This window comes from Hylobates moloch, unplaced genomic scaffold (assembly GCF_009828535.3).
Source record: "Hylobates moloch isolate HMO894 unplaced genomic scaffold, HMol_V3 SCAFFOLD_17, whole genome shotgun sequence".
Taxonomy (NCBI): Eukaryota; Metazoa; Chordata; class Mammalia; order Primates; family Hylobatidae; genus Hylobates; species Hylobates moloch.
Window position 1 is genome coordinate 33,476,622 of NW_026652292.1, and position 23,829 is coordinate 33,500,450.

Below are 23,829 nucleotides of genomic sequence, written 5' to 3' on the forward strand. Positions count from 1 at the left end.
TGGTGACTAATATTTGGCTTCTCATTATTTGTGGAAATTTCTGCAGTGAGCTTGAATTTCTCCCCAGAAAATGAGTTTTTCTTTTATATTGCACTGTCAGGCTACAAATTTTCCAAACTTTCATGCTCTGCTTCCTCTTGAATGCTTTGCCACTTAGAAATTTCTTCCACCAGATACCCTAAATAATCTCTCTCAAGTTCAAAGTTCCACAAATCTCTAGGACAAAGGCAAAATGCCACCAGTCTCTTTGCTAAAACATAATAAGAATCACCTTCTCCAGTTCCCAACAAGTTCCTCTTCTCCATCTGAGATCACCTCAGCCTGGACCTTATTGTCCATATTGCTATCAGGCTTTTGGTCAAAGCCATGCAACAAGTCTCTAGGAAGTTCCAAACTTTCCCACATCTTCCTGTCTTCTTCTGAGCCCTACAAACTGTTCCAACCTCTGCCTGTTACCAGTTCCAAAGTCACTTCCACATTTTCAGGTATTTTTACAGTAGCACCCCACTCTCTGCAGTACCAATTTACTATATTAGTCTGTTCTTACACTGCTAAATAAGACATACCTGAGACTGAACAATTTATAAAGGAAAGAGGTGTAATTAACTCACAGTTCAGCATGGCTGAGGAGGCCTCAGGAAACTTACAATCATGGCAGAAGGGGAAGCAAACACATCCTTCTTCACATGATGGCAGGAAGGAGAAGAATGAGTGCCCACTGAAGGGGGAAGCCCCTTATAATACCATCAGTTCTTGTGAGAACTCACTTACTAGCATGAGAACAGGAAGGGGCAAACTGTCCCCATGATTCAATTATCTCCACCTGTTCCCTCCCATGACACGTGGGAATTATGGGAACTACAATTCAAGATGAGATTTGGATGGGGACACAGCCAAACCATATCAGTCAGATTTCAGGGTTTTTTTTTTTTTTAATTTATTGAGACTTGCTTTAAGGTCAAGCATTTTGTCGATCTTGGAGTATATTCCATGCGCCGACGAAAAGAATGTATATTCTGTGGTTGATGGGTGGAGCATTCTACAGATATTTATTAGGTTCAATTGATCAAGTGTCTAATTTAATTCTAGAATTTGTTAGTTTTCTGCTTTGATGATATGTCCAACTTTGTCAGCGGGGTGTTGAGTCCCCCACTATTACTATGTGGTTGCCTAAATAGTTTCATAGGTCTATAAGTACTTATTTTATGAGTCTAAGTGCTCCAATGTTGAATGCTTATATATTTAGGATAGTTAAGTCTTCTTGTTGAATTGAACTCTTTATCATTATGTCCCTTTCTTTGTCCTTTTTTACTGCTGTTGGTTTAAAGTCTGTTTTATCTGACATAAAAACAGTAGCCCCAGATCTTTTTTGTTTTCCATTTGCATGATAGATCAGAAAGCCTATTTAAAATGTATTCTAAGGGTTAATTTTAGGGTAAAGTGCTATGAACTAATCATTAATTACTTCTAGTAAGAGACAGGATTAAATGTATGTTGTACTTAGAGTGATTCTTGGGAAAACTCACAGGATACAGTTATATACTATATATTGTTAGGGAAAGGGGAAGAACAACACATATACATAACAAAACATGAAGAAAAGAATCTATTCTAAGCTTCAGATTTGTTTCATAAAAATCACATTAAAATATGACAAGTTTTGAACATTCTTGAATGAGAGGCATTTTAAACAGGTTAAAAATGAATTATTCAATGATTACCTGGAGGTGCACATAGCTTGTTCCGTTAAGCCAAGTTCTTCACTGGAAACTCCGTCTTTAGTTAAAAGGTCTTCAATAATGTCTGCAATATCAGTCAATCCAGTCATGTGGAGCGGATGTACTGAAACACTTCATTTGCAAATGTAATTTAAGAAATATAAATCAGTATCTACAACTTAATTACATTAAGCAAAAATAAACATGTAACAAATGAACACAAAATGATAAACATATCTACTGTTCCTTCTATTTCTGTAATTCTAGTATCTCTCAGTGAAAAAGACTAACCAACAAAAAGTAATGACTTGGTAGATTTTCTTTAAAAAGGAAACATATGGTCCATAAGAAAACCTCTATAGATTCTGCCTGTTTAAATTTAATCCATATTTATATAAGAAAATGTAGTAAATATAGTCTATTGAATTCTAACTACTTGTGCTAAAACAGTAAGGGATATAACAATCCTCAATTTCTTAAAAATATTCCATACCCAATGAAAACTTATATTCCTTTAAACCACAGATATATATAATGTAAAAATTCACACACATATGAACAAAATTTTCACTATCTACACCCAACTTTAAGGAAAATTCTGAATTAACTTTTAAGATATTTACCTCTCACATAATTCATCATTGCTATTCATACCTAAAAAAAAAATCATTATTAATAAAAATTTCGGGGTTTTTTTTTTTTTTGCTTTCAATTGTTAATCTAATTTAGAAATTATATAACCAGAAATTAAATTAAAATACTTTTAAACCTCCAAATTGGTTTATAGATATATATTTACAGCATATTTATCCTCCTCCTGAATATGCTATCTGATAGTGAATACTGTCCACATATTTTTTGAGACCATGTCTCACTCTGTCACCCAGGCTAAGTGCAGGGACATGGTCATGGCACACTACAACCTCTTCCTCCGGGCTCAAGCAAACCTCCCACCTTAACCTCCTGAATGGCTGGGATTACAGGTGTGTGCCGCAATGCAGGCTAATTTTTGTATTTTTTGTAAAGGCGGGGTCTTGCTATGTTGCCCAGGCTAGTCTCGAACTCCTAAGCTCAAGTGATTCGCCTGCCTTGGCCTCCCAAAGTGCTGGAATTACAGGCATGGGCCATCACACCCAGCCGGTATAAGATTATTACTTTTTCTATCCTGAGTTCTCAGTATAATATGTCAGAAGGTACAACCCTTCTTTGCTTAGTATACAGTTTAGAGTACTGGAGTGCAATTTACTTTATAAAATATACACAAACAAAAAACAAATCTCTGGTGATCTGAAAGTAATATATTTTACAAAATATCTTATTTAAATCCAAGAAGCAATTTACCTGTAAGAATGTGACCCAAAATATAATTTTTAAGTCTTGTCCAGTATTAACTACATGTCTTCAGAGAAAAACACTTAATCTATTCAATCTTCTATATGTTTCATTCTAAATGTCTAATTCTTCTATATGTTTAATTCTAAAAACAGACCTGAATTCATATAGGGAAAAGTGTTCTGACATCTCTTCTCAAAAATATTCCTTAAGATTTTATTATCTTGAGATAAACCAAATCTGTCCCTAAGACTTACACATTCACATGGTTTTAATATGAAATACCTGTTTTCTTGAAAACATATTGTTCTACTTAATTTATTAACCTCCAAATCAAGGATTTTATTTTTGTTCTCAGAATCTGGGCATTTGTGGGTTCTTAAGAGCAACTAATTCAATTTAACTAAGAGAGAAATACTTCACATAAATCTAAGATTAGCGTAATAGTAACAGTACTACCCCTTATAGCTTTTTGCTAGGTAGAAAAACATATTAATCCTATGTACTCAGGAAAGAGAAGGTCCATTAAAGAGACACTTTCTATGAGTATTTGAGAGGCCTCTGCTGGCCTATTCATGAAAAAAGCTTGAAGGATTCTCTCCAATAATGACTGGGCTGCATATGGGGAAGTAGGTGAGATTAGTGAAGATGGTGACCTCTTGGGTTAAAGGTTGAAGTGTTTGTCATCAAAGGTTGGTAAGTAACAAGTTGCCCTTTCTCCTATTAGTAACCCAGGATCACTAACCCACGGCCACAGTACCTGTTTATTACCAAGTAAACGTTCTTAAAACATTATGAGATTTATGCATGGACTTTTTTTTTTTTTTCTAGCTCATCAGCTATTGTTAGTGTTCGTGTATTTTATGTGTGGCCCAAGACAATTCTTCTTCCAATGTGGCCCAGGGAAGCCAAAAGACTGGAGTCTAGACTTTGACATCAGACCTAGTTTTACCTTTGCCTTAGACTCTGGCAACACTAAACAACCATGTTCCCCCTCTCCTCCTCTTTTACCCACCTAGTCACTGAGTACCATCAGTTACTAATTCAAAATGTCTCGTTTCTTCTATTTCTTTCCCACAACACTAGCCAGGCTCTCATTATTTCCCAGGTCAGATTTTAGTAGCCTCCTCAGTGGTCTCTATGCCTCCATTCTATTTTTCCTCAAAACCACCTCGTTTTACTTCTGCTTGGAATTCTCCCATGTTCCCAAGTATAAAATGTAGTGTAAACTTCTCAGATATAATTAGAACCCTCTACCGTCTAGCCATATGAGTCCTGTTTAACCTCATTTGTCAATCCTCCCTAGAGAAGAGAAGAGAAAAGCTATCAGTGACCAAGAAAATAAAACAAGATTCTCAGATGCTTTATATATGATACTCAGTCTTCACAACTCTGTGAAGTGGAAATTATTATCCCCATATTTTGATGACTAAAATACACATGGCATCTAGAAAGAACTGAGAAAATAATTACAAGATTTAAAGTCAGCTTCTTAATAGCTTTTCTTTTATTTAAGTAACAGTAATGCCATTTAAAATAGCATTTTTACCATTTATATCACTTTAATAATGGTAATAGAACATATATTAAACACTCAGTAAAATCATTTTAATTGACCATCAATAACTGAGAGAAAAAAAAATATTTCCAAGCCACTGTCAGTGATTGAACTGATGTATTTACTATGTTCTATTATTCATAGGACAAAATGTATTCATTAGGACTAAAGGATAGCAGTTTTAATTGCTACCTCCAGACAAAATAAAACAAAAAGTGGCACTAAATCCTTCTAAATCTCAATCTCCTCAACTGTAAAATGGGGATAATAATAGTGTCTACACCTCATAGATCAGGCTTAAACCAGAATCTATGCATATAAAACAGTGATGTCTGGCACATGGTAGAGGCTCAAGAAATGATGGCTACTATTTTGTTTTCAAATTAAAATTCAAAGTTCTTATAATTGGAAGAGTTTTAATTTTTCAATTTTTGTAAAAATCAACTATTATAGTAATTCCAGTTGCTATATATTTCATATTAATAAGTTACACCAAGATATGATACATGATTGCAGTATGTCTTATGAAGGTGACAAGATGTCACAGTTCTTCATGTGACTAGCAAAAGTTTTAACTTTCCTTCCCCTAAAATAAATATTACAAAATGACTTCACAAACCTTTCATAACTGTATTCCCAGTAAATCATGTTCGGTAACATTATAATGGAGAATAAGAGTATGTGTAAATGAAAAAGTAAAGAACAATACCAGGAGAAGTAGTATTCTGATCACTGGAACTGGAAAGGCTGATAGCTGAATCGGCAGTAGGAAACACACAGGTTTTCTGACCCGAATAATTTTTTGTTATTGAAAATTCAGGTTGTGAAGTCTCCTTTTTGTCACTCTGATCTTCTTCATCCACATGGGTCAAAAAACGCACTAATCCAGAGTATATATTACAATTAAAATAAAATAGTACAGAAAAAAAGATCACATGGAAAAGACAATTGCCACTATTTCCAACTGGCAACACAGATATTAGAAGTCTGTCACATATTATGCTAATAGCTTTCTACTGTATAATAAATTTAATAAAAAATTTGAAGTTAAAGCTCTCCCATAGTAAATAAACAAAATTTATTAGACTAAGCTGAAGTACACAGGCCTATGCCCTTCCATAAAAACACAGACATGCTAAATTACAAAAAAAAAAATTTTAATATACGACCAATCTTTCCAAACAGAGAAATCCCCTGGTGCCAGAAAAGAAAAAGGAACTCAAAGCTGGAGCAGTAAGTGGGCAATGATGCTGGGATAGTCTACTGAGGAATAGGAGATGTGGTTCTGCAGACTGCAATGAGGGAAAAACTGAGCTACCTTCATATATCTTAGAGCACTGAAGGACAGCTTTGTCCATAAAATAGGAATAAGAAAATCTCTCCCCTGGTGAAACAGCAAATAAGTTTTCTATCTGCATGGACAGCAGCTGAGAGAAAAATAAAAATCACCTTTGAGAAATCAAAACCCCTGACTTGCCACAAGCATGAACAGGGTCTGAATTTCTACCATCAATACAGTACAGCAACCCCAAGTGAAGAAATGTATACTAAAATGTGTTCCAATTTTTTCCTACTTCAATGATAGCAAAAAGCAAATGCAAAACTACTCCAAAGACAAACATATAATCTAGCAGAACTTCCACTAATGATAAGCCCATGATAAAAAATTACAAATCACACAAAGGAACAACCAATCATGAAAGAGAGTCAGTATGCAGATTCAACAACTGATAATGTGCACATATGAAATACAACAATCAGAAAAGGTTAGTCATAAAACATGACTAAAATTATGAAACAGATAAAGCACAGGAACAGCAATAAAAAAAACAGGACAGGACATCCAAAGAGCAGATAGATTTGAAAAAGAAATAAATACAACTTCTAGATATTAAATGTAGCCACCAAAATTAAAATCATAATGAATAGCTAAAACAGCAAAGACATAGCAAAAAAGAGAATTAGAAAACTAGAAGACAGATCTGAGGAAATCGTCCTGAGTGCACTGATAAAGGGAGGAAATTATGCAGAAGAGGTTAAAAGAGATAAGGAGGCCAGGCACAGTGGCTCACACCTGTAATCCCAGCACTTTGGGAGGCCGAGGTGGGCGGATCACCTGAGGTCAGGAGTTCGAGACCAGCCTGACCAAAATGGAGAAACCCTGTCTCTACCAAAAATACAAAAAAATTGCCAGGGGTGGTGGCACATGCCTGTAATCGCAGCTACTTGGAAGGCTGAGGCAGGAGAATCACTTGAACCCGCGAGGCAGGGAATGTGGTGAGCCGAGATTGCGCCATTGCACTCCAGCCTGGACAACAAGAGCGAAACTCTGTCTCAAAAAAAAAAAAAAAAAAAAAAAGATATAAGGAACAGAGTGAGAAGGTCCAACATGCCTCTATTAGGTGTTTTAGAGAGAAAAGAAAAAATGGGGAGGAAGCAGTACTTCAAAATATTATGGGTGAAAAGTCCCCAAAGTTAAATCTTAAAACTAAAGAATCATTCCTACTCCAATATAAGGTAAATAAAAGAAATACGGCCAGGCACGGTGGCTCACGCTTGTAATCCCAGCACTTTGGGAGGCCGAGGTGGGTGGATCACGAGATCAGGAGATTGAGACCATCCTGGCTAACACGGTGAAACCCTGTCTCTACTAAAAATACAAAAAATTAGCCGGGCATGGTGGCAGGTGCCTGTAGTCCCAGCTACTCGGGAGGCTGAGGCAGAGAATTGCTTGAACCCTGGAGGACGAGGCTGCAGTGAGCCAAGATCGCGCCACTGCACTCCAGCACTCCAACAGAGTGAGACTTTGTCTAAAAAAAAAAAAAAAAAAGAAGTGGATTCAAGAAGCAACTGTGGGCAACAATAGCAGAGAAGAGAAAATATCAGAGAGCATCTCAGGCAATAAAAGGTATCATGAAACTTGTTTTGGTTTTATACCTTTGTTGCCTACATATTTACATTATTTAAATTAGAAATTTTAGGCCGGGCGCAGTGGCTCACGCCTGTAATCCCAGCACTCTGGGAGGCCGAGGCAGGCGGATAACGAGGTCAGATCAAGACCATCCTGGCTAACATGGTGAAACCAAGTCTCTACTAAAAATACAAAAAATTAGCCAGGCGCGGTGGCAGGCACCTGTAGTCCCAGCTACTCAAGAGGCTGAGGCAGGAGAATGGCATGAACCCGGGAGGCGGAGTTTGCAGTGAGCCAAGATAGCACCACTGCACTCCAGCCTGGATGACAGAGCAAGACTCTGTCTCAAAAAAAAAAAAAAAAAAATTAGAAATTTTAAAATGAAGTAATTGTTGGCAAAGAAAATGACAAACGTTGAGAAATCTTAACTAAGCACTGACTTAAAAAATAAAAGGCAAGGGGAACTAAATGGGAGGGTTAAAAACAGAGTAGGTCTAAAATATTTGAAAACAGTTATCAGAGGCCAGGCGTGGTGGCTCACGCCTGTAATCCCAGCACTTTGGGAGGCTGAGGCGGGTAGATCACAAGGTCAAGAGATTGAGACCATCCTGGCCAACATGGTGAAACCCCATCTCTACTAAAAATAGAAAAAATTAGCTGGGTGTGGTGGTGTGCACCTGTAGTCCCAGTTACTCGGGAGGCTGAGGCAGGATAATTGCTTGAACCTAGGAGGCAGTGGTTGCAGTGAGCTGAGATCACACCACTGCACTCTCCAGCCTGGGCCACAGTGTGAGACTCCGTCTCAAAAACAAACAAACAAACAAAACAGTATCAGAGAAGATGGAGGGAACAAATCAGTGCTAAAAAGGTCTAAAGTCCTTATATTGTTTGGGAGGTAGATATATTCACCTTAATTTAAAACGAAAAAAATTTTAAGAGACGGTGTCTCACTATGTTGCTCAGGCTGGAGTGCAGTGGCTATTCACAGGTGTGATGATAGCATACCACAACCTTTAATTCTTGGGCTCAAGTGATCCTCCCACCTCAGCCTCCCAAATAGCTGGGACTACAGGTATGCACCACCATGTCCAACTTCACTTAAATCTTAACTTACCTACGAATGTTAAAAATTCAAGAATAACCACTAAAAACTAAAAATCAAACGTATAATTTCTGAATCAATACAGCAGGAAAGAGAGAATATAGAAAACTCCATCCAATAAAAGCAAAAAGAAGGACAAAAGTAAAGCAAAAAAATGGCAAAAAAAAAAACCATGAAATAAGATATTAGAAATAAGCACAAATATATCAGTAAATACAATAAATGAACACTGATTATGCTTGCTGCTAATTATTTAAAGGAATGAAATCTAGGTACATGCTGGACACAACTACAACATAATCAAACAGCCTGAAAGTAAAGGGATACCCAATTTACAAGAAATACAGAGGAGAAAACAACACATTAAATGACATCACAGAGACTCCATTAGCAAAACTCAGACTCTGAAAAACACTTCAGAACAAATATCTTGTTTCTTCAACAAAGAAAACTTCAAGGAAGAAAAAGGAGAGAAGGAATCCAGAAGTTAAGAGACTTATAAGCCATCAACCAATGTCCACTTATAGATCTTACCTGGGTTCCAACTGTAATAATTAAAAAGCTTTTGTTTTTTTTTTTTTTTTGAGACGGAGTCTCGCTCTGTTGTCCAGGCTGGAGTGCAGTGGCATGATCTCGGCTCACTGCAAGCTCTGCCTCTTGGGTTCAAGCAATTCTCCTGCCTCAGCCTCCTGAGTAGCTGGGACTACAGGCACCTGCCACCACACCAGGCTAATTTTTGTATTTTTAGTAGAGACAGGGCTTCACCATATTGGCCAGGCTGGTTTCGAACTCCTGATCTTGTGATCCGCCTGCCTCAGCCTCCCAAAGTGCTGGGATTACAGGTGTGAGCCACTGCGCCCGGCCTAAAAAACTATTTTTTGAAACGAGACAACTGGCAACATTTGAACCCTGATTAGATCTATAAGTATATTAAGAATTTTTTTAAGGAGTGTCAATATTATTGTGCTTATGTTTTAAAAATGGACCTGATCTTTTAGAGATACATGTAAAATATTTATACATAAAATAATGTGCTGTCTGGGTTTCGTTTCAAAATAATCAAGAAAAAGGTGAAGAGTGGGTGGGTGTGGGTGGGTGTATAGGTAAAAAAGGGATTGGCCATGAGTTGATAATGATTAAAGTTTGTTGATGAGTATATGAAAGTTAATTGTATGATTCTGCCTTCTATTAAAATAGCATAGAAACTTTACATAAAATTTAAAAAAATAAAACATATCAAAAAGATATACCAGAACACAGGGGTACTATGTTCATATTAAACAAAATTGACTATAAGTCAAAAAGGATTATTGGGGATAATAATGATAAAAGAGACAAAATCCAACAAGAAATATAACAATCCCGAACTATATTCACCTTATAGCCTTAAGATGAATGTAACAGATTTACAAGGAGAAATAATTCCACAATCATTATGGGTAATTTTTAATGCAACCTTCTGAGAAACGAATGGATCAAGCTGACTAAAGAATCAGAAAAAATATAAAAAAACTGGACAATACAATTTAGAAGCTTGACCAAAGGGAGATATATACACATACACTACATACAACCAACAGAAAATATTTGGTCTCTTCAAATAAATGTGGAACATAATGTAAAAACTATCCTCAGCCACAAGGGAAATTTTAACAAATATCTAAGGATTGATATCATCATACACATCAGCTAATCAAAATGCAATGAAAATGGAAATCAGCCACAAAAACATAGCCCAATATTAGAATGCTTAATATTTAGAAGCTAAAAACTCCTTTTACAAGCTAAAGAAATCATAATGCGGACTACAAACTATGTAGACCTGAACACCACCAGATGATGATGAGTATCAACATTCTTGTCTAGGTCCATGCAGGAACATATTCAGCCTCAATTACACATATTAGAAAATAAGAAAAAATAAAGTTAGAAAAAAGCCAACAAGTTAATCTAAAATAGAAGAAATAATAAAGATTAATGAAAAAGGAAACTGAGAAACAAAGAGAATTAACAAACACTGGTTTTTGAAAAGACTAAACTGACAAGACTGAATGAGAAAGAGAACACAGGTATGAACCACAGACACAGCAGAAAGTAAAAACAACTATTCTAATTTCATTCTTTCAATAAAAAATAAAAAAACTTAATACCTCACCACTGCCTGGCCATTTTACCAGAACCTCAAATTCCAGCTCAGCTGATGATCACAGACAAACAGCAACCTCAGCACAAAGCTCTGTGCAATCCTCAGCACTATGAGGCCAATGGCTTGGAATCCACAAAAACTGAGCTCCAGGCCACACTTGCCCCATCCTGGTATAAAATCCAGAGGAGGTTATTGCCTTCTCAAAAAAAAAAAAAAAAAAAAAAAAAGGGCCGTGAGGTGGAAGCTAATCACATTACAAAAAAATAATCCTAATCTAAAAATTGGGAAGCTTATGACTTAAGCTCACATATGAAAACTACTCCTACTTGTGGCACTCCACAAAGCAATGCTTATTCTTTCAGGTCAACTAAAGCAAGACTTCAGCCAGCCCCTATCAGCCCCTACAAACCTTCTTCAGAAATGCTAATAGTTTTTGAAGCTAATGTTTTATTGAATTCAGGGCCAGAAGAGAATTCAATGTGATCCACTGGTCCAATCTGTAGAAAAAACACACACAACAAAACAACAGGAATACTTTGATAATTTCAAAAAAAACAGTTTTATGTAAGTTTTAAACACTTGCATTAATGCAAAAGTGAAAGAAATGGGATTAAATCCAATATAAGCTAAATGGTAGGGATCAATAAAGCAGAGGAAATTTTTACTTATTTGTAGCTTAACTGAGTTATAAACTTTTAAAAGGCTCAGGAAAATTGTATCATAAAATTTTAGAATGAAGAAGAACCTTAATTACCATCTAGACAAATTCGTATTAAAGATGAGAGAACAAAGCCCAGAGAGATTCAATGACTTTTTTAGTGGCATAACACGGTCAACCCAGGTCTTCAAGACTACTTACTACTCAGTGTCTGCCCAGAGTATCCCTGGGCCTCTTCCAGGACTATAAGCTGTTTTCTTAAGTTAGGAAAGTGAAGATGTTTGTATTTATGTGTACATTATAATAATGTGAGAGCATTTTTTAAAAATATACCAAAACTGCTGGGCCCAGTGGCTCACACCTGTAATTCCAGCACTTTGGGAGGGTGAAGCAGGCAGATCACTTGAGGTCAGGAGTTTGAGACCAGCCTGTCCAACATGGCAAAATCCTGTCTCTACTAAACATACAAAAATTAGGTGGCATGGTGGCAGATGCCTGTAATCCCAGCTACTCAGGAGGCTAAGGCAGGAGAATTACTTCAACCTGGGGGCAGAGATTGCAGTGGGCCAAGACTGCGCCACTGCACTCCAGCCTGGATGACACAGTGAGACTCCATCTCAAAACTAAATTAAATAAATAAGTAAATTGTGGTGTGTGTGTGTGTGTGTGTGTATACAAAATTAATGTTATTTCCTTCAAAGTGGTCATTTTAGAAGACTAAATACCCTCTTTTTCCCTGGGAGATATGTTCCAAGACCCCCAGTGGATGCCTGAAACGGTGGGGGTAGTACCGAACCTTATATATAGTTGTCCCTCAGTATCCATGAGGGATTGGCTCCTGACATCAAAATCCACAGACTCAAGTCCCTCATATAAAATGGTGCAGTATTTGCATATAACCTATACACATTCTTCCCATATACTTTAAATAAGCTCTAGATTACTTATAATATCTAATACAATGTAAATGTTAAATATTAATAGTTGTTATGATGTATTGTTCAGGAATGACAAGAAAAAATCTGCACATGTTCAGTACAGATGCAACCAGCCTTTTTTGTTTTTATTAAATATTTTCAATCCACATTTGGTTGAACTGTCAGATGCAGAACCCAGGGATATAGAGGGCTGACTATACTGTGTTTTTTCCTATGCATACATACCTATGATAAAGCTTAATTTATCAATTAGGCATAGTAAGAGATTAATAATAGCTAAGAATAAAATGGAATGATTATAACAATATACTGTAATCAAAGTTATGTGAATGTGTTTTTTTTCTGTCTCTCAAAATATCTTCTTATACTGTACAGAGGGTAACAGAAACCTCGGAAAACAAAACCGCAAATAAGAGGGGACTACTGTACTTAAGGGCTTTGAGCAAATGCTTTTGAAACTCTTCCTTTGAAATTGTCTCCCGACCTTGTACCACAATTATAAGTAACTGTTCTAGTGGTGAATCTTTAGTATATAAATGTGATTTTATTAGTGCCAGAATCAAAACTAAGATAGCAAAGACAACCACTAAACAAATATTTATTAAATGCCCACCATGTGTAGCAAAAGACATTGTCCCTACCTTCGAGTCTTAAAAGGCTTGAGAGAGGAGCCCTATCAGAATTTTTGAGAGCCTTCTCAAAGTGCCAAGTCACCTCCACCTCCCCAACAGATTCAGCAGGGATAGAATGTATACTCTGAAAAAGCATCTGAGTGATCTTGACATGCACAGGAGTCCAAATGCTTAATGGACTCAGATATGTGGAAATTCCCTCCTCCAACTCCTGCTTTGGCTCGCTTTCTCCTGAGTCTCTTATGACTTCAGACTGTTCTCAAGTCTTGTTGAATCCTCATCCTTACAAGGCAGTGTTTCCACAAGATTCTTTACCCTGTTCTTTTCTCCTCTATGTGCTCTCTCTGAGGAATGTCTATGCTATCATGATTTGAACTTCCTCCTAACTGATTACTCCAAAATCTGTACCTTCAGCCCAGTTGTAGCTCCTCAGCTGCTTTTGAGGAATTGCCTACTTATTTCACAGCACCTCAAATTTATCATGTCCCTGATAGAAATCATTGTGCCTCCCTCCCTCAACACACACGCACACGTGCGCGCGCGTGCACACACACACACACACACACAAACACACACACAACTCTTCCTCTTCCTTAGTTTGGAAAATGGCTCCAGCATTCACCCAGGCTGGAATCTGGACATCACTGTGAATCTCTGTTGTCTTCTTCACCTTCCCACAGCTTATCAATCTCTAAGTCCTGTTAATGCCTTCCCTCCATTCTTACTGCTCAAATTCAGGCATATTGTTATTTCCTGCCATGGATATTAGTGGATCTCAAACACTTATCAGTGGACCTGGTATAGAGCTAGCAGCATAAGAATCATTTGTGAAGCTTGTTAATAACACAGATTCCAGGGCTCTAACCAGACCTACTTAAAGTCAGAATTTCAGGGAAATGGGGCCCAGGAATTTGCATTCTTAACAAGTTTCCTAGATGATTCTAATGGGCAGCCATTAGATTTGGAACCACTGTGACCCATGTGGTCTCCTTACTCCCAGGCTTATCCTTTCCAATCTACCCTCTACACTACTGTCTGCATATCTGATCATCTCCCTTCACTGTTTAAAAGTCTTCAGTGGTTTCCTACTGCTTGCTTATAGGAGAAAATCCCAATCGCTTGACATGGTAAATGCTTTCTGTTCCTCCTTGTCTCTCCTCTCCTACCTCTACTGCCAGATGTCTTAAAGTCCAATCCCACTAACTTCTACCTCTAAGTAATGCTCATACAGCTCCCCAAACACTCTATGCCATTTGGTACCTTTCTCCTTTGCTCACAATATTTTGTCAGCTTTTCTTTAATTAACTGATGAATACCAATTCATTACCAGCTCGAGTCACCTCTACAAAGCCTTCTCTGATGCCACAGCTTCACTTACCCCATCCAGTCACAACACGCCAGGCATATCTATGTGCCTCATTAGACCCAGTATGTATGTATTTATTGGCATATACATCTATCTTCTTTTATTAGATTTTACACTCCTTGAGAGTAGGTACTATGCCTTATTTATCTTTCTATTCCTAGAATTTAGCACAGGGCCTAATATGCAGTAGATGCTCAATAAATGTTTGTTGAAGGAATTAATGATTCATGAACTCTTGTGAGAGTGAGCAAGCCAGGATCAAGACTAGATTTGGGTATAAATCAAGTATCTGGCTGTAGATAATGACTACTAAACTAGCTCAAAAGGCAATTTCAAAAGAGATTCTTTGAAGTAAGGAGTTCCAACAACTGCTTTGATGCTGAACATTTATTTGGATGTGACAGATCTAAATCTGGGTTTAAAAAAACAGAAAGCAGGCCAGGTGCAGTGGCTCACATCTGTAATCCCAGTACTTTGGGAGGCTGAGGTGGGAGGATCACTTGGGCCCAGGAGTTGGAGACTGGCCTGGGCAACATGGTGAAACCCCAAATCTACCAAAAAAAAAAAGAGGAAAACCACCAAATAAGCATCATAATATCATTACTTAGTATTAATATTTTTAGCAGTAGTCCTGCCTCATATCCTCTCAGTATAGTTTCACATATGCTTAATCTTAATTTTTAAATGTGTTAAATGTTTGGATTAAAGGTGTACTATAAACCTAATAAATACATTTTTTAATGTCAACATGCTAGCAACCTGGAATATTTGTAAGGTAAGTCAATAATGAAATTCTTATCCTGCAGACTATTTTGCATTTCCCAATATTAGACTTTAAGACATTTAACTTTGTTTTTTTTTAAGAGGCAGGGTCTTGCTCTGACACCCAGGCTACAGTGCAGTGGCACAATAATGGTTTACTGCAGCCTTGAACTCCTAGGCTCAAGTGATCCTCCCACCTCAGCCTCCCAAGTAGCTAGGACTACAGGTGCACACCACCATACCTGACTTATTATTATTTTTATGGAGATGAGGTCTCGCTATGTTGCCTGGGCTGATCTCAAACTCCTGGCCTCAAGTACCCAACCATGGTCTCATTTAACCTATTATGTGTAACATATTTGTTCTTTAATCCTTTTGATATAAATTGTTCTTCCTTTAAAAAACAAAGGACAAAATGTGTAAAATAATTTGAGACTTCCTATTTTATTTAACTACCATTATATATAAACATTAATTTATTTTTTATGTCTACCTTCTACAGAAAACTAGGCTGGTGTGGTGGCTCACATCTATAATCCCAGCACTTTTGGAGGCCAAGGCAAGACTGCTTGAGGCCAAGAATTCGAGGCTAGTTCAAGCAAAATAGGGAGAACTCGTCTCCACAAAAAAATTTTAAAAACTTAGCTGGGAGTGGTGGCACACACCTGTAGTCCCAGGTACTCAGGAGGCTGAGGTGGGAGGATTGTTTGAACCTGGGAGGTCGAGGCTGCAGTGAGCCATGATTGCATCACTGCACTCCAGCCTGGATAACAGAGCAAGACTATGACTCAAGAATAAAAAGAAAAAAAGATATGAAAAATTTCTAAGGAACCGATTACTAACTCTCTTATACAAAATATTTAAAAGAAAATGACAAAAACTCCAAATAGAAGGACAATAATATTTGTAAAATTATAAAATCTTTCAGAGAAAAATGATAATTACAAGTGGGGTTCCTTTAAAATCACATTCTAGTTTTGTAATTCACGTATTTCCTTTCTTGGTAGGAAGCATGGGTTTACTTCCTTTTTGTGTGGGAGGACCCTAGAAAAAGCTTTATTTAGAGCAGAAGGTCAGCTGAATAGCCCTATATCTACAGAAGAAACTAAATTTATACTTTAAAATGTCCCAACAAACAAAACTTTAAGCATCTTTAGGGAAGATGGCTTCACTGAATTCTACCAAACATTTAAGGAAGAAATAGTACCAATCCTATAAAAAATTTTCCAAAATATAGAAGAGAGAGTAATATTTTCCAACTCATTTTATGATAATAGCATTATACATGGGTTTACTTCTTAAAAGCTTAAGGTAATGGTTCTCAACTGAGGGTGATTTTGGCTCCCAGGGAACATTTGGCATTATCTAGAGACATTTTTGACTGTTACAACTAGGGAGCAGTGCCACTGGAAACTAGTGGGTAAAGACCAGGGATGCTGCCAAATATCCTACAACGCATGGGACAGTCCCCCACAACAAAGAATTACCTGGCTCAAATGTCAATAGTGCTGAGGCTGACAAACCCTAGCTTAAAGAAAACAAATTTCTCATTATTTTGAAAAATCAAGTATCCAAAATTATATCACACTACAAATCTAATAATTCAGTTGCAAACAAAAAACTAAAAATAAAGGTAGTCTACCTTATCACAACGTAGATCTAGCATTTCAGGCTTGGGGAAATCCTGCTCTATGTTTTCAGCAATGTTCTGTATTGCTAGCAACTGCTCGTCAATTTTCTGAAGCTTAGCAGTGAGATGCTCTAGTCGGTGAGCTGCAGAGCTTGGTGCAGGGCAAGCTGCAGAGACACCTTGCAGCCGTTTCCACAATAGATAATCTCCCACAGAGTCTGACTTTGTGTTCTGTCCTTTGAATTGGAACTCTGGTTTTGGCAGATCTAAATAATAAGAGTAAAAGCAGAATTGATTATAATTAAAAAAGAGGTATTATTGATGATCTCATTTTTTGATGACTTCATTTTAAATCAACACAACGCTACTTTCCAAATCAGTTTTAATTAAATATACCTAAAAATTCCTTCTCAGCTTCTTGATTTCTGGGATAAGAATACATAAATTACTACAACAAAGTTCCACACACAAGGAAGTCTGAATATTACTTTTATCCCTTGCTACAAACATATACTTCATCAAAAAGCAACTTTAATATTTTTATGACTTTTTCAAATTCTACTTGAAAATCAAAAACATCACACATTAAAAGCTGGCCCCAATATTGGCTATTACTGACCTTATATGAGATCTCAGGCAAACATTAAACCTCCTAAAACCAAAATCAAAGCCAATGACTCTTCTTATTCTTAAACTCAGTTGTTCAGTTGATTCTTCTCCCAAATTTGCAATACTTCTTTTTTTTTTTTTTTTTTTTAAGAGATAGAGCCTCGCTTTGTCACCCAGGCTGGTCTGAACTCCTGGGCTCAAGCAATCCTCCCACCTCAGTCTCCCAAAGTGCTGGATTACAGGCGTGAGCCACTGCACCTGGTCTGCAACACCTTTTTTAAATGCACTCTTTTTCTGATGTCGGGGTCTCCTCCTCGCTGTATTGCTCATACTTCTTCTGCTATCCATTCCTTTTACCCATCAGTACTTCCTGGGCTGCCAGCCTCAACTCACTTCTCTACTCACTCTTCCCACTTTCTCTGAGTTATGTCATTGATGAAAGAACCCAAATCCATATGGCACTCTTTCTTAGCTCCAGCTCCTTATATCTTGAACATCCCAGTTAGGTTGTCCCATAAGCATATAAAAATGAATTCATTGCTTCTGCCCCTCCAAATTGCTCCCTCTTCCTTGTTCCGCAGCTCAGCAAAGAGCACCACCATTCGGTTTCACAAGCTAGAGACCAGAAAGTCACTCGAGGCTCCTCTCTTTCCTTCAGATCCAAAGTGACAACAAGTATTGATGATTCTACCTGCTAAACACCTACATTCTTAATACCACTACTTGGCTGAAGCTTTCACAATAAATAGACCCCAAATCATATCCCTATCTGTAATTTATCTCTATCCTATCTAGTCCATCTTCCACAACAGGCCCAGAGAGATCTTTTAAAAACAGAAATCATGTTCCTTTTCTGTCCAAAACTCTTCAGTGTGTCTCCAATGCCTTCACCTTAAAAGTCCAAATGCCTCCATATGACAGATAATGGCACACATCATCTTTCCTCTACCTCTCCAGCTTCATCTCTTGCTATTTCTTTAAACAAACAAACAAAATGCTACTCCATTTGACTCCAACCATAATGAACTTTAATTTTCTTTTCTTTTCTTTGAGACATGGTCTTGCTCTAGCACCCAGACTGGAGTGCAGTGGTGAGGTCTTGATTTACTGCAACCTCTGCCTCCTGGACTCAAGCAATCCTCCTGCCTCAGCCTCTTGAGTAGCTGGGACTACAGGTGTGTGCCACAACACCTGGCTTATTTTTCTATTTCTTGTAGAGACAGGGTCTCACTATGTTGCCAAGGCTGGTCTCAAACTCCTGAGCTCAAGCAATCCACCCGCCTTAGCCTCCCAAAGTGTTGGGATTACAGGCGTGAGCCACCACACCCAGCCAAACTTTTTCTCAAACTAAGCAAGTTCCATTAACTTATTGCAAAATCTATTCTCTCTGCCTGATAAATGAAATTAATCTGTAGTTTATGGTCATTTGAAATGCTGGCCTAAGATACTCGGGTCACAGAGAGAAAAGTAAAACGTATCTATCTAAGCTACTAAATGACAGAGCTGGGATTCAAATCCAAGTTTGTTCTATTTGAATCTAAAACCCAGGCTCTTTTCACTTTCCCACATACTTCCCCTGTCTGAAAGATTGCTAGCTTCATACATCCTCCATCCACCACTCATGCACCGTAGCAGCCCCATGACAGGAGAGAGAATATGAAGGCTTTAAAATCTGAAATGCTGGCACTTGTTTGTATATGCAGCTGTAATACATATGCCCTAACACATCCTAACCCATCCCTTCCTTGCTGCTCATGTCTCCTGAGTGCCCACTGTCATTAAACAATAATCAGGCAGAGCTAGACTCTGTGCCCAAGCATCTTGCAACCACAGGGCAAGTATTTATAAGTACCATTGAATTGCATACACCTGGCCATAAAGATGGAAACAACAGACACTGAGGACTACAAGATGGAGAAGGAGGGAGGAAGGTAAGGGATGAAAAACTACCTATTGGGTACTATGCTCACTACCTGGGTGATGGGTCCAATCATACCCTAAACCTTAGCACCATGCAATATACCTATGTAACAAACCTGTACATGTGTCCCGAATTTGAAATAAAAGTTGGGGAAAAAAGTACTGTTGGCTACCATGCAGGTTTATTTTCGGTGTGCTATTTGAGAATTTCCCATCTTTTACAATATGAGAATTGCTTTCTAACATCAAAACATTCATGAACTCACACAGAATATTTATTTTTAGCCTTATTAATTGAGAAAAGACATAAGCATAAACAGATCTGTGACTTCTTACAAAATATCCATGGGTCTCAGCTTTGAAATCATGTCTCTATTTCATTTACCTACTTGCCCCCATGCTCCTTAGCAAGGGACAACCCTTTTTCTGGTTTCTTTTGCAATTACCAAATTTTGGTGCTTGTTTCCAATACAACAGTAATTCAGGAGGAGAGGGTCATGCTATACCTCTTGGCTGTTTATCTTTGTTCTGCTGTATGTCTGATGGTGTAGGTGAGGTGACACTAGGCTCCTTCACTTCTGTAACGCCTGCTCTCAAGCTTTTTCCATCCAGACAAGCTGGAGTTACTTCTGCAGGTTTAGAAAATAAATCCATAGAGGAATTGGCTGATTCTATCAAGAATATGAAAAGCATTCAAAGACTGATTCTAAACTTCTAAATAAGGTAATCCAAAGATTAACAGAACATTTCTGTGCATATAAATATCCAAAAATACAGTAGGTTTGTAGGAGGAGAGGTAAGAGATGTGAGTAGGGATAACAATGCTATATTAAAGAACTTTTCAAATTATATTTGTTTTAAAAGTAGGAAAAAATTACCTTGACTATTAAAATTATGCGGGGGAACAGCATTAGTAATTGAAGCTGCCATATAATGTAACTCTGCAGACGATGGAACTGCTAGATGATCGCTTTGCTGTTTGATAACATTATCATTTGAAGGCTCTTCTTTCACAGGTAATTCCTGTAGAAGATCATCAGCTTCAATATCAATCACATTTATGTAAGTATGTCCAACCTGAGCCAAAACACATAAAACCAAAGAGGGTTACATTCTTTTTACTCTATATGGTCACTCTGACAAAATAAAAAAAAAAAAAAAGGCCTAATTCTTCACTCTTATTAAAAACAAGGAAAGAAGGGCCTGAATGTGCCTAACTTACGAAAAGGAGCAGGAAGTATGTATTATTGGTCTTAGTTTACAATATTTTTGGCATAATGCTTAAATTAATTTTTGAACTTTTACTACAAAGCTACATAGATGAGATTTTTAACCTCATTTCATCTACACAATTGAGTAATGTCTAGATGACCATAATACATTTTAGCACAAAGGTATTATTAAAACTTCTGAATAAAACACAAACCAAGTTTGTTACTGTATGAGGTGTTGAGGGTGACAAAGGTTTCTCTGACATTTCAGTGGAAAGATTCAGATTTAGATAGACATCTGGGACCAAGAGCTGAGGAGCAGTCAAAGGCTCATGTTCTGAAAATTAAAAAAGAAATAATCAGGAACATTTAAAAAAAGGCTGTAAACTGCTCCAAATCATCAGCTTTGTATGAACAAGTTAGCAACAAACAACATAAATTGTACTTCTTGAAATCTAAGTAGAAGTGACACGGGTATAAATAATTAAAGCAAATTCTATTCTAAGGGCAATTTAGAGTAATTCATAATTGAATGGAAGCTGACTATTGTTTTTCTCATATGAATGATCCACAAGAACAATAAAGTAACTAAATTACATCAAGAAAATGCTAAAATTTCCTATTTCCATATCAGATATATTAAGTCATGTTTGTCTACTTTAGGGAAGTTTCAACAAAACCAGATTTTAGAAGATTAACCTATAACTAATTTTTTTTTTACTTGAACACTTTCTTGTTATTTGCTCATTTTTATTGACAGCTTTATTGAAACATAATTCACATTTTTTTTTTTTTTTCAGACAGAGTTTCGCTCTGTCTCCCAGGCTGCGGTGCAGTAACATGATCTAAGCTCACTGCAACCTCCGCCTCCCAGGTTCATTCTCCTGCCTCAGCCTCCTGAGTAGCTGAGACTACAGGCGCCCGCCACCACACCTGGCTAATTTTTTTGTATTTTTAGTAGAGACAGGATTTCACCATGTTAGCCAGGATGGTCTCGATCTCCTGACCCTGTGATCCGCCCGCCTCAGCCTCCCAAGTGCTGGGATTACAGGCGTGAGCCACCACACCCAGCTAATTCACATTCTTTAAAAGGGTATCATTCAGTGGTATATAGTATATTCACAGAGCCTATAATTAAATTTTACCACCTAAGGTATTTTAACATCTAAATTTCACAAATGTTAACTGCTTCTTATTTAACAGTAAAATAAACAGGCCTGTCACAGCAGATCAGCAGACAGTTTAACTCTGTGCCTTTTGTTCTAGGCCTCTAGCTTTATCTTCTAGCACTGTATTTTCAATAAAGCACTATTTTCAAATGTAACTCATATTGAGTACTTGTTACCAAAGCTTGAATTTAAACCACTTAAAACTAGAAAAAAAAAGGAAAATAAAAATACTGAAATCATTCTCTCTCTAATTGATTGGTTTAACTGCTTTTTTATGGGGGATGGTGACTAGCTTTGGCATCATGCAGATATATCTTTAATAAGTCATACTGTTCTTAGGAAAAAAAAGAAATCACACATGATGTGCAAGAAATTATTTGCTCTTGGTACCACATTCAGAAACAACTTCTTGAGAAGTAGCTTCCTTATCTTGTAGTACATTAAAAATTTAAGACAAAAAGATAAAACAAAAAAATTTCACAAACACAAGAAAAAATTAAAATATATGAATACAGATAATAAGATATTATGCATAAAAGGTGATAGGTAGAAACAAAGAGTGACAGCTTAACAATGTAATTTTAAATAATTAATGTAATTTCAAATTTTATTATTATTTATATCTTGGGCCTTCACCTAGATGAACAGCAGACTCAGGAAATAGCTGCCAACTTCGATAAACTACTTAGCAACAAAAGCAATGTACCTCCAAGGCTTTCTCAAAGACACGCTTAGATAATGAACATTTAAGAACGTTTCTCAATTCCGATGTGGTGGTTCAAGCCTGTAATCCCAGCACTTTGGGAGGCCAAGGAGGGCAAATCACTTGAGGTCAGGAGTTTGAGACCAGCCTGGCCAACATGGTGAAACCCTGTCTGTACTAAAAATACAAAAATTAGCCAGGCGTGATGGAGGTCACCTGTCAGGAGACTTTGGCTATTTGGGAGGCTGAGGTAGGAGAACTGCTTGAACCTGGCAGGCAGAGGCAATCTTGAGCCAAGATTGCACCACTGCACTCCAGCCTCCAGCCTGGGAAACAGAGCAAGACTCCATCTCAAAAAAAAAAAAAAAAAAAAAGTTTCTCAAATGCAGAGTCATCATTTATATCAAAACCATTTTATGTGTACTCAACTTCATTCAGAAAGAAATACAAATTAAAATAATGACTTTTTTTTTTTTTTTTGAGACAGAGTCTTGCTCTGTCGCCCAGGCTGGAGTGCAGTGGCACAATCTTGGCTCACTGCAAGCTCTGCCTCCCAGGTTCATGCCATTCTCCTGCCTCAGCCTCCCAAGTAGCTAGGACTACAGACGCCCACCACCACACCTGGCTAATTTTTTGTATTTTTAGTAGAGATGGGGTTTCACTGTGTTAGCCAGGATGGTCTCGATCTCCTGACCTAGTGATCCGCCCACCTCGGCCTCCCAGAGTGCTGGGATTACAGGCGTGAGCCACCGCGCCTGGCCTATAATCACTTTTTTTTGACCTATCAGATTGGCAAAGTTAAAAAGTTTAGCTAAGTCACAGTAATAACCAAAAAAGTCTCTTATGCAGGAAGATACTCACTGAAGCATAATTTGTAGGAGAAAAAACTGGAAACTGTCTAATATATAGCTGGAAGAAGGAATACGCTTATGAAGCACTTTTTTAAATGACACAGGGACATGTTTGCCATACATATAAATCAAAGTGAAATGAACAGGATACAAAATACAGGTATCCCTTGTAATGCAAATCTAATCCACTCCTGCAAATGTGCTGGATAGTGAATTTTCTGATTCCAGGAGACTTTATGACAGTATTTCAAATGGAAATAAAAAGGTGTCCTAGCCCATCTAATTTTCCCAAACATCATTAAACAACTCTTAAATACTTAAATAAAAACCCATCAAGGATAACTACATATAAAGCATTTTAAATATAACTTTTTGATTAATATTCATTTAATTCATTAGTTAGCATTCAATATGCAATAATACTGAACACATTAGAGATGAATTGCCGTCAACATTGTAGCAAATGTACTATGATGCAAATAACAAAATAAATAATATGTTAAAGATACACTCTAATTTAAGAGCATCCCATGGTACTTGGAAAAATACAACATTGGGACCCAGGAGGATTAAACTAAACTCTCATGGAAAAGCTAGAGAAGATAGCCAATAA

At 37.2% G+C, this 23,829-nt stretch overlaps 1 protein-coding gene across 1 annotated transcript in view; it reads right to left on the minus strand.

Moving 5' to 3' along the window:
• The window catches only part of CPLANE1 (ciliogenesis and planar polarity effector complex subunit 1), a 147,668-nt gene that overhangs the window by 30,431 nt on the left and 93,408 nt on the right, over nt 1–23,829 (minus strand). The window contains exons 35-42 of the mRNA XM_058430104.1: nt 20,709–20,830; nt 20,161–20,359; nt 19,789–19,911; nt 16,766–17,019; nt 11,177–11,264; nt 5,318–5,488; nt 2,342–2,372; nt 1,722–1,850 (exon numbers count right to left, since the gene is read on the minus strand). Of these exons, the coding sequence (XP_058286087.1) occupies nt 1,722–1,850; nt 2,342–2,372; nt 5,318–5,488; nt 11,177–11,264; nt 16,766–17,019; nt 19,789–19,911; nt 20,161–20,359; nt 20,709–20,830 (1,117 nt within the window). The remainder of the gene's footprint in view (nt 1–1,721; nt 1,851–2,341; nt 2,373–5,317; nt 5,489–11,176; nt 11,265–16,765; nt 17,020–19,788; nt 19,912–20,160; nt 20,360–20,708; nt 20,831–23,829) is intronic.